Source organism: Mobula birostris, chromosome X, assembly GCF_030028105.1.
Source record: "Mobula birostris isolate sMobBir1 chromosome X, sMobBir1.hap1, whole genome shotgun sequence".
Lineage (NCBI taxonomy): Eukaryota > Metazoa > Chordata > Chondrichthyes > Myliobatiformes > Myliobatidae > Mobula > Mobula birostris.
The window spans coordinates 43,748,721-43,761,093 of NC_092402.1; the positions used below are offsets into that span (position 1 = coordinate 43,748,721).

At 40.5% G+C, this 12,373-nt stretch overlaps 1 protein-coding gene across 1 annotated transcript in view; it reads right to left on the reverse strand.

Annotated features, from left to right (window-relative positions):
• psmd3 (proteasome 26S subunit, non-ATPase 3) overlaps positions 1-5,339 on the reverse strand; it is a 32,389-nt gene extending 27,050 nt beyond the window's left edge. Inside the window, exon 1 of the mRNA XM_072249713.1 lies at positions 4,938-5,339. Coding sequence (XP_072105814.1) covers positions 4,938-5,115 — 178 coding nt within the window. The 5' untranslated portion in view covers positions 5,116-5,339. The remainder of the gene's footprint in view (positions 1-4,937) is intronic.
• Positions 5,340-12,373: the final 7,034 nt, after the last annotated feature.

Genomic DNA, 12,373 nt, shown 5'->3' on the forward strand with positions numbered 1-12,373 from the left:
GTTCTTGCTAAGCTGCGCAGGTGCATGGCCACACAGTAACTGAAATGCTCTGGCACACAAGGACTTTGTTGCTACGCAGCTGGAATTTTCTTTTATATAATGTTAATATAATTTTGAAATTATGCTCAAATAATTTTGACATCTATAACAATATAATTGTGAAGTATCCTGTAATTGTGTTAACGAACATAATCCATAAATTTTCTAAATAACATATCACAACCTTTTTGAAACATTTTTCGAGCTTTAACATATTTACATTAGTGTTTCAAGTTACAACACTGTCAAAAATTGTAATAAACACAGAATGGAATTCTGTTAATTCTATGAATTCACAGAATTTTTTTTTCAATCTTTAAGATAATGTCTTTTTTGAGACATTTTAAGTGTTGTTACTTCAATATACTCCTGTTATTTTTTCTGTATAACAATAAAAAGATTTGAAAAGAAAGAATGGAAGTCAAAAGCTCATTGTTAATAAACTGCTGATGTCATCCACAAAAAAAACCTACCTTCATTTTTTTTTTAAGTTTTCAGAGCCAGTTCTGTGGTGTTAAACTTTATTACATAACATATTGCTTTAAGTCATTAAGCAATTTACTACCTGCAGTAATTGTATAACAATCACACATTACTGATATTAGATGGTGCTATTTTGATATTTGATGTTAAAATAACTGGAACAACTAGTGTGTAAGATATACCATAAAAATTTCTATTCCAGTGTAAGTAAAAATGTTTTAAGGACAAGGGAGGAACTGAACTAACACAATTTAAATGAAATGATTTGTTTGATTATATACTTGGCATAACTCATCAGATCAGTTGATATCATCTTTCAATCCCCATGACATTACCATATTCTTTCAACACAATCAAGTTCATCCAGACATCTTTAAACCCATTTATGTGTGTAGTTCATTTCACAACTGATGTAATATTAGAAATACAGACTTCTGCCCATAGTCCCACTGTTTAACTCAGGTGGCATGGTGCAAAGACAATAACCTATCCCTCAACGTCAGTAAGACAAAGGAATTGGTTGTTGACTTCAGAAGGAGTAGCGGACCACACGACCCAATTTACATCAGTGGTGCGCAAGTGGAACAGGTCAAAAGCTTTAAGTTCCTCGGGGTCAATATCACAAATGTACTGACTTGGTCCAACCAAGCAGAGCTCACTGCCAAGAAGGCCCACCAGCGCCTTTACTTCCTGAGAAAAATAAAGAAATTTGGCCTGTCCCTTAAAACCCTCACTAATTTTTATAGATGCACTGTAGAAAGCATTCTTCTAGGGTGCATCACAACCTGGTATGGAAGTTGTCCTGTCCAAGACCGGAAGAAGCTGCAGAAGATCGTGAACACGGCGCAGCACATCACACAAACCAATCTTCCATCCTTGGACTCACTTTACACCGCACGCTGTCGGAGCAGTGCTGCCAGGATAATCAAGGACACCACCCACCCAGCCAACACACTTTTTGTCCCTCTTCCCTCCGGGAGAAGGCTCAGGAGCTTGAAGACTCGTATGACCAGATTTGGAAACAGCTTCTTTCCAACTGTGATAAGACTGCTGAATGGATCCTGACCCGGATCTGGGCCGCACCCTCCAAATATCCGGACCTGCCTCTCGTTTTTTTTTGCACTACCTTACTTTCCCTTTTCTATTTATGATTTATAATTTAAATTTTTAATATTTACTATTGATTTGTACTCCAGGGAGCACGAAGTGCAGAATCAAATATCGCTGTGATGATTGTACGTTCGAGTATCAATTGTTTGGCGACAATAAAGTATAAAGTAAGTATAAGTCACTTCCTTTCAAGTAGTAATAGTTTAGATAATCAGTTCATTCAGCTTTCTATCACTGATCCTAATTTCATGGATAGATTATGATGGATCTATTTCTCTGTGGCAGGTAGAGTGAATTAGCCCTGTTTCTGCTGTACATGTGGGTTGTTTTACTTTGTCTGACTGGGTTTTTGTTGCACTGGGGGTTTAGTTCATGCAGCTTTCTTTTTCTACTCCATTTACAGAATATGTTATTACACCAGTGCATAAACAATGACATTGTAGAGCACGGTGTGGCTTACATTACTGCATGCCCTATTCTTTAGCACAATTACTGGACATTTTGTTCCATAGAAAACCCATGCAGTTGGGTAGTTCACTTGAACCTTTGAGCTTACTCCACCATTCAATATAGTCCTGGCTGATCATCTATTTCAGTACCATCCTTTCCCAATCCATCTAAATGCCTTTTTCATCTTGAACTTTACCCACCTCTTTCACGTGTGTGTGTGTGTGTGTGTGTGTGTGTGTGTGTGTGTGTGTGTGTGTGTGTGTGTGTGTGTGTGTGTTGTTGTTTTTTTTTTTAGCAACTTGGTCTCACCAGCCCTGTATTAGTGAATTCCTCAGGTTCATTCCCCTCTGTGCAAGGAAAGGTCTCTTCATCCTCCCCAAAAAAGCTCAATAAACTTGAAATCTCAGAGCACGGCCACTTGTTCTAGACACAGCAGTCAGGGGAAATGTCCAGATGGTGCAATGATATTATTTTATAAGGTTGAATTGGATCACCTTGCACTTTCCTAAGCTCTAGTCCATATGAATTTTGTTGACCTTATTTTTTCTTACACAGTTGTCCTGCCTGTCACTGGAATCACTCTGCTTCACGTACTAGTGCATATATACCCAAGTGCTTTGGATTATCTGTTTTCTCAATTGCCTCAAATTTGTCAGAAAACCGGGTGATTAGAGGTCACAGTTGTCTGCTCCTAACCACATTTACTGGCAGTTTTATTATCTGCAATAATTACATAGGGAAAATATTTTAAACAAGTACAATGTTTTACTCTAGAATCTCCAGCCCACTTTCACTGTTTTTTTTAATTCCACTAACATACTCACAATAGATTATATTTTGTAAAACTCGACTCGTATCCCTCACTGATTGCAATGTCGTAGCCACCAGGGTGATCACTCCATCCAATGCTTCGTCCTCAACCCCTATTTTACTCAGGTGTATTTAAAAGAGGTATAAGATTTAAAACACTTATTCCTTCCTTCTCCGAGTTTTAAACGTGGTGGTCAGTCCATGTCCAATGACCCACACCTAAAGACAGGTGATTTGTTATCTTAGTACAGATACATACTTTTTGGGGGACTGCTCCGGCAAAAGCGGAACTTCCCAGTGGCCCAATATTTTCATTTTGATTTCCCATTACAACAAAGTAACACCTTATATTCCGCCTGGGTAGTCTCCAACCTGATGGTATGAACAGCGATTTCTCCTTCTGGTTTAAAAAAAAATCCCCTCCCCTCTTCATCTATTCTCTACTCTGGCCTCTTACCTCTTCTCACCTGCCTATCACTCCTCCCCCCCCCCCCCCAAACCCAGTCCTTGACTCTCCTACTACGAGAAACATCCTCTCCACATCCACTCTATCAAGGCCTTTCACCATTCGATAGGTTCTAATGAGGTCACCCCTCATTCCTCTGAGATCTAGTGAGTACAGGCCCAGAGCCATCTCTTCATATGATGACAAGCCATTCAATCCTGGAACCATTTTTCGCAAACTTCCTTTGAACCCTCCCCAGTTTCAGCACATTCTTTCCATAAGGGGCCCAAAACTGCTCACAATACTCCAAGTGAGGCCTCACCAGTGCTTTATAGAGTCTCGACATTACATCCTTGCTTTTATATTCTACTCCTCTTGAAATGAATGCTAACAATGCATTTGCCTTCCTCACCACAGACTCTACCTGCAAATTAACCTTTTGGGAATCCTGCACAATGACTCCCAAGGTCCCTTTCCACCTATTTTTATTCAATATATTTTTCTCTCCATTTAGAAAATAGTCAACCCTCTCATTTCTTCTACCAAAGCGCATGAACATACACTTCCTGACATTGTATTCCACCTGTCGCTTCTTTGCTCATTCTTCTAATCTGTCTAAGTCCTTCTGTAGTCTCTCTAATTCCTCAAAACTACCTGCTCTTCCACCAATCTTTGTATCGTCTGTAAACTTTGCAACAAAGCCAACACTGGGCAGTCTGTCACTGTTTCAGCTAATGGAACCTGTTATGCCTCTATCCAAATTGAAGTTTAAAGTTCAAACTATATTTATTATCAATGTATATTATATACAAATTTGAGATTCGCCTCTTTATAGGTAGCCACAAAAAATGAAAGCAAACAGAACCCATGAAAAAAAGACCAAACACCCTATATGCAAAAAAAAACTGTGCAAGCAATAAAAAGAAGGCAATTAATATTCAGAACTAAAGATTATGAAAGTAAGTTCACAGCCATTAAGCCGGTCACCACTGCAGCCAGTCTGGGAGCCCATTAGTTGCAGGCCACAGCCTCAGATCAGCGCAGTGACGAGTAAACCTTATTTACTCCAGTCCAGACAACTTTATTGCCCAGTGATTGGAACTATGACACTTTAGTGCAGATGCAATTCAGATATTTGAAAATAACTTTATATTCCTTTCACTAAATACTCTCCTCTCTGTAACTATCCTGTTTCATTCCCCAAAGTGATTGTCCACGTAGATCACTGCTCCCAGACACCCAATGACGAAAGATTTAGAACATAGAATAGTACAGCACAGTACAGGCCCTTCGGCCCACGATGTTGTGCCGACCCTCAAACCCTGCCTCCCATATAACCCCCCACCTTAAATTCCTCCATATACCTGTCTACTTTGTTACTTCAGAGCTGAAATAATTCAGACTTGTGTTGGATAATAATGCTAAGTCTCTTTAAGTGACCTACTCCGCCTGCTTATCAAAATGATTCCAGTCACTAAGTGACCTGACCCCCTCCCTCTCACTCACTAGATCTATCCCTTTCACCAAACGCCCTGTTCCGGGTATTTCAATGGCCCCGGCTCCCAGCACTGGATAGTCCGTCACTAGAGCCGGATTTTACCCTCCAATGTGAGTAGGTCCAGCTCCTTCTGGCTTCTCTCGCCGCTGTCGGCCGGCTCGCCATCAGGCTCGGCGGACACGTCCTTCATCTCCACATCGGGGGCCGGAAGGCCGCCAGCGGCCTTCACCTTCTCGGAGGTGGGCTCCTTGGGTTTGTGCTTTCCCGTGGTGTCTTTCATACTGTGGGGGGGGGGGAGGGAGGGACGGTGGAGTCTGTACCAAGCTCTGAGCTGCTTTCACACGGGTACGATGACTGAGCACAAACCGGGGAGAGGCCACGCCGCAACGCAACGCAACGCACTGCACGCCGGGAAAACCACCAGACACTGACAATCAATCGGCGCCTCGTTGAGCGCAGGCGTCCCGATCAACAAAGCTGATATAATTCATATTTGTGTTGCAAGGAGTAAAGAGCGTTTCAAGATCATTGTTATAGGGTAGAAATGCGATGAAAAATAGCTTTTTACAGCATTCCTGACTTCAAACTGCCCATCAACATTAACTCATTATTCCTCTTTACCACTATTTTGTAGCAGTAATTTTTTACGACTTGCGCTGCTGTCACAAAACCACATCATGACATATGTCAGTGATAATAGCAGACATCCAACCTCTCCCGGAACTTCCGGGAGCCTCCGGCATATTAATAGCAGCTCCCTGACGCCCGGAAATTATATACAATATCCCGGAAATTGATTTTTTGAGAGGGAGAGCCGTTCTCGCGAGAACGAGATCGAGAGCAGGAGTGAGAGTGAGCATCCTGATTGGTTTCTCTTTGTGCTAAGTAGACCTATCAGTTTTCTCTGTGGGCGGGCTTTACAGTCGACCCCTGTCTCTCCATCAGTTCAGTTTCGTGTCCTGCACCGCCATGGCAGAGTGTTTAAAAAAAATATATAAAACACATTTCACCCCAGACTACACTAAAGTGTACCCCTGCCTAATAGGGGTCAAAATAATGACAGTGTTGCTCACTGCACTGTTTGCAACAGTGACTTTTCTATTGCCCATGGTGGGTTAAAATGTAAAAGACATGTTGAGGTGAGCTTTAACAGGTGTCATTCATTCATTAGCATAACTAACATTATTTAAACTAGCTGGCTAGCTGCTAAGGAGCTACGCTATTGACGTCCTATGTGCTGAGGCCAAACTCCTTGTAGACTTGCTTAAAGTTGTAATAGAATTAAGAAACGACTCCATGATAATATATAAGTACATACTGTATTTTGATGTCACATTTTCTGCATATACGCAGGTTACAGATTGGTTTACAAATTAGACAAATCAGTAAACAGAGTATTACATAAGACAATATAATAAGGATACACCTCATGCTTTTATTTCTTTTAGGAACCACGACATATTAGGGAAGCTAATCTCGGAAGGCTGCTCAAGTATTTAACAGTTCTTTTCAGCAGAGCCACATAACAGTACAAGGAAAGTTTGCGAAAGAAATATAAAAGCTATTTGCATTAGCATTGAGATTGCCAACAAAATACTCAACAAGGAATATATATATATATGTGTGTGTGTGTGTATATAAATAGTTTCAATATGTGTCAAATAAATTGTGTTCTTTCATAATCAAATGTCCAGTATACATGCGCCCTTGGAGGTCGACTGGGGGGGGGTGGGATATGGGGTTGCGGGGGGGGGCGGAGTTGCTACCTCCATGAAATGGTGGTGCTATCTCCCTGAAATGAGTTTTTGCAGGGTGGGATGTCTGATTTAATAAGAACGGAGTACAGCACAGTATGAGCTATCACTCTAACCCTTCCCTCCTACACAACCCAAAAACCCTACAAAAGAAAATATAAAGATGCTGGAAATCCAAGTAACACACGCAAAATGCTTGAGGAACTCAGCAGGCCAGGCAGCAGCTATGTGGAAATGAGTAAACTGTTGACGTTTCAGAACGAGACCCTTTATCAGGACATTTACATCCATGTTCCTATCTAAGAGACCCTTAAACGTCCCTGTTGTATCTACCACTACCCCCAGCAGTGGTATCCAGGCACCTACCAATCTCCATGTTTAAAAAAAACTACCTCTCTCCTAAACCTTACTCCACTCACCTGAAAATATCATCCTCTTGTTATGGCTATGGCTGCCCTGGGAAATGAGTGCTGCTTATCCACTTGATACTAATCCTTTCTTACTGTTTGTTTTAATTTTGTCATTAAAATATGGTAGCTTCAATGCTTAGATACTTCAGATTGAATTGAATTTATTACTTCCATCCTTCATATGCATGAGTAAAAATCTTTACGTCTCTGTTCAAATGTGCAATGTGCAATTATAGTAATTTATAATAAATATTATGTACAACAGGATAGTCAATGTAACATAGAAATACACTCACATCAGCATGAATTAATCAGTCTGATGGCCTGGTGGAAGAAGCTGTCCTGGAGCCTGTTGGTCCTGGCTTTTATGCTCTGGTACCATTTCCCAGATGGTAGCAGCTGGAACAGTTTGTGGTTGGGGTGACTCGGGTCTCCAATGATCCTTCAGGTCTTTCTTACACACCTGTCTTTGTAAATGTCCTGAATAGTGGGAAGTTCACATCTACAGTTCCCATACCAGGCAGTGATGCAGCCAGTCAGGATGCTCTCAATTGTGATCCTGTAGGAAGTTCTTAGGATTTGGGGGCCCAAGCCAAACTTCTTCAATCGTCTGAGGTGAAAGAGGCACTGCTGTGCCTTTTCCACCACATAGCCGGCATGTAGAGACCGTATGAGGTCCTCAGTGATGTTTATGCCGAGGAATTTAAAGCTATTCATCCTCTCAACCCCAGATCTATTGGTGTCAATAGGGGCTAGCCTGTCTCCAATCCTCCTGTAGTCTACAATCAGCTCCTTTGTTTTTGTGACATTAAGGGAAAGGCTGTTTTCTTGACACCACTGTATCAGGGTGATGACTTCTCTGTAGGCGGCCTCATTATTAGATGTAAAGACTTTAAGTTTCTGTAATAACTAACATATTAAGATAATTCTTATGCATTAAATGTTTTTCCCCATCATAGTTGTCATTGTTCTGTATTTTCTGAAACACTTCACTAATTACTGTATTAGCCCACAAACATCAAAAACAGAGCAAAGAAATAAGTCAACCACGTGTGAAAAAGGCACATTTTTGATCACTTGTTTACCATAACTCTGTACTGTCCTGCAGTGGTTTACTTTCACCTCTCTCGAGGACTCACATTATATTCAACAATCTTAGATAACTAACCTTTCCAGTTTGTGTTAAAAATGGTCAGTTTTAATGTAAAGTCAGCTAGCATTACAATAGTTCAGTCTTTCTCTGCAGATGCAGACCTGCCTGAGTATTTCCAGCATTATTTCAGATTCCCAACAATGTGCTGTACCTCATAGATGCAGTATTTTTAACAACTTTCTCCTCCATACAGATTCTTCTCCTTCTATTTACACCTCCTCCAGCCAATTTGGCTAAACTTTGCACGCCTTCTCCACCCGCCACATCATTTGCGTCATTCCCGATGAAGTACCTGGTAAGGTTCTGAAATCTCTCACTGCTACGTCTGGAAGTTTCCACTTGCTTCAGAAAGGCAACAATTATACCAGTGCCTAAGAATAATAATGCGAGCTGCCTTAATGACTATCACCCGGTAGTACTCACATCGACAGTGATGAAATGCTTTGAGAGGTTGGTCATGGCTAGAATCAAATTTTGCCTCAGCAAGGACCTGGACCCACTGCAATTTGCCTATTGCCACAATAGGTCTAAGGCAAACGCAATCTCAATGGCTCTTCATGTGGCCTTAAATCACCTGGACAATACTATTACCTATGTCAGGATGCTGTTTATTGACTATAGTTCAACATTTAACACCATCATTCCCACAGTCCTGATCGACAAACTACAGAATCTGGCCTCTGTACCTCCCTCTGCAACTGGATCCTCAACTTTCTAACCGGAAGACCACAGTCTGTGCGTATTGGAAATACCATCTCCACCTCGCTGACGATCAACACTGGCGCACCTCAGGGGTGTGTGCTTAGCCCACTGCTCTACTCTCTCTATATCCATGACTGTGTGGCCAGGCATAGCTCAAATACCATCTATAAATTTGCTGATGATACAACCATTGTTGGTAGAATCTCAGGTAGTGATGAGAGGGTTTACAGGAGTGAGATATACCAACTAGTTGAATGGTGTCACAGCAACAACCTCGCGCTCAACATCAGTAAAACCAAAGAACCAGTTATGGACTAGAAAGGGCAAGACGAGGGATCATGAACCAATTCTCACGGAGGGATCAGGAGTGGAGAAAGTGAGCATTTTCAAGTTCCTGGATGTCAAGATCTCTGAGGGTTTAACTTGGTCCCAACATATCGATGCAGCTATAAAGAAGGCATGATACTGGCTATATTTCATTTGGAGTTTGAGGAGATTTGTTTTGTCAACTAAAACACTCAAAAATATCTGCAGATGTACTGCAGAGAGCATTTTGATTGATTGCATCACTGGCTGGTATGGGGGACGGGGGTGGGGGTGGTGCTGCTGCACATGGATTGAAATTAGTCAGCACCATCAGGGGCACTAGCCACCATGGTAAACAAGACATCTTCAAGGAACGGTGTCTCAGAAAGGCAGCGTCCATTATTAAGGACCCCCACCACCCAGGAGATGCCCTCTTCTCACTGTTACCATCAGGAAGGAGATACAGAAACCTGAAGGCACGCACTCAGCGATTCAGGAACAGCTTCTTCCCCTCTGCCATCTGATTCCTAAATGGACATTGAACCCATGAACACTACCTCACTATTTATAATTTGTTTTTGCACTACTATTTTTAATTTAACTATTTAATATACATATATACTTACTGTCATTGATTTATTTTTCCTATATTTATCACGTATTGCATTGTACTGCTGTCACTAAGTTAACAAATTTCATGGCATATGCCAGGGATGTTAAACCTGATTCTGATTCAATCTCTCATGGGCTCCACGCCAATGCAGATATTCCCTTTTCTTCCCTCCACTCCTCTCCTTTTTCTGCATTTTAGAAAGTGCCTGCTCTCTATCTTATCCTTGTTCTGATGAAAGTTTATCAACCTGAAATGTTATCTGTTTCTCCCTCCATGGATACTACTTGACATGCTGGGTATTTTATTTCATTATTGGCTATTCTACTATACATCTACAAACTGAACAATGCAATTTGAAGGTCAGTTGATTAAGGTATCGTTGACATTACAGCACAGTGGAGTAGCTCGTAGAGCAGCTGCCTAACTGTTCCAGTGACCCAGATTCAATCCTGACCTCTGGTGCTGTGCAGAGTTTGCACATTCTCCCTGTAAACCACATGAATTTCCTCTGAATACTCTGGTTTCATGCTGCATGCCAAAGACATGCACACAGATAGGTTAATTGGCTACTGTTAGTAGGTGAATCTGTGGGGTCAGGGTAGTTTATGGTAAATATGGGAAACTAAAATGGATTAGGGTAGGATTAGTATAAAATATGAAGTCTTGATGGCCAACATGGTCTTGGTGAGCTGAAGGGCCTGTTTTCACACTGTATCTTTTTATGACTCTGATTCCAAATATTATAAACATAGCTCATTGCTATTTAAAAAATTCCAACCAGGTCTTTGAGAATATTTTTCCCATTATTAATGGTTAAAACTGACTGAAAAATTCAAGCCCAAACGTTCTTTATTCCCATTCTTGAAATGGCATTCTGGATTATTTCATACAACACCTTGTATGTAAACCAGACCATGTAAAAAAGAGCAGTTGATGCTATGAAGGTTATTAGTAAAGTATATGATTTCCTATGAGGCATTATGGATATAATTAGTAAGGAAAATTTCTTTACTGTAAAATATCATCTATTACTGTAACACATATATAGTATCCCAAATACAGTAAAAGATAAGAATCACTTTGTTATAAATGTAGAATCATTGTAAAAAAAAATGTTGCATTCTTCTAAACCAAGCCTGAAATTGACAATAAACTATCTCTGAGTTCGAGAGGTTATGCACAGTAGTCCATGGCTTGACTATGTTAGGTGTCTTTAAGAGGATTAAATTGTTGATGAGCAGAAACTGTTTAGGGTTCATCACTTTTTTTTTAATGTGTTACGTAAACCAGCAAACTTGGTAATACAGTGATGTCGGTGTTGTTACCAAGATTAGTGACATTTCCGCTTTTGAAACAGGAATTACTGATGATACATATGCTGACAGGGGAGGTGTTTACAGTGCTTCCTTAAACTAAAGACTCTGAGCTCTATTGTTCACATGTACAATACCAATGTCTCTGATAATATTATTCTAAATTATTCAACTTAAACAGGGTGGTTATCCTTTTTTGTTGGGTGTCCCTGCCAACCAAAATTACTGGAGACTGCTTAATGAGACAAAACCCAAAATACATATCGTCAAATTTGTTCATTTTGCTTATGAATCAAATAGGTTTGTTTACCACTATAAAAAAATCTAACCCGGTTTTTGAGAGCATTTTGTTTCCTATTATCGGTTAAAACTAAAAAATATTCAAGCCATACCATTTATTTCAACTGATCAGCTTTCTGGATTACTTCATAAGGCAGTTAAGAATCAAATACTTTGCTGGGAATCTAACATTGTTTGTACTATAAGCCAGACCAGGTCTGATCTGCTCTTATCAATGCGATCTAGGTGTTTTGGACTCCTTCACTACAAGTTAAACTACAGGATATTCACCCACACATTAAAAAGTGCACCTGGTTAGACACTAACTAGCTTACTGTCCAGTAGGTTAATCACCATGTCATTGTATTCCAATTGGTCATATGGGAACCTTGGCACTCACAGCCATACCTGTGCCTGCTCTGGTCCTGAGCTGCATAATCCATGGCTAGCTTCAAATCCAGCTTCTTCTTCCAAGTGCTTGGTCTCTCTTACCCAAAAACCTCTGCCACAGCTGATCCTTCTGAACTTCAGGACAACAGACTTTCCTCTTTCTCCTTCTCCCAACCTCAGCAGCAGGGTGTCCTGTTCATTTGTGGATTTACGAGATTTCTGAAAGCATAGCATCCTCGCCAGAACACCAGACTCAGAAACAGTTAGCTTCCCAAGTAGTAAGGCTGATCAACACCTCCACCCACTAACCCACTCCACTACACTGCCAACCACCACTACTTTATCATTTCCTATCAGTCACCTTTTGTACAGACATTCATGTGCCTAGCATCACCTTATGGACATATTGTCTATGTATACAAGACATCTTATGTATTTGTGATTTTTATTATTATTATTTTATCTTTGTTTTTTTGTGCTGCATCAGATTCGGAATAACAATGATTTTGTTCTGCTTTACACTTGTGTACTGAAAATGACATTAAACAATTTTGAATCTTGAATACTTCCAGTCAAACACTACTTTCACAGTAAGTGAATGGGGATCAGTTTATTCGT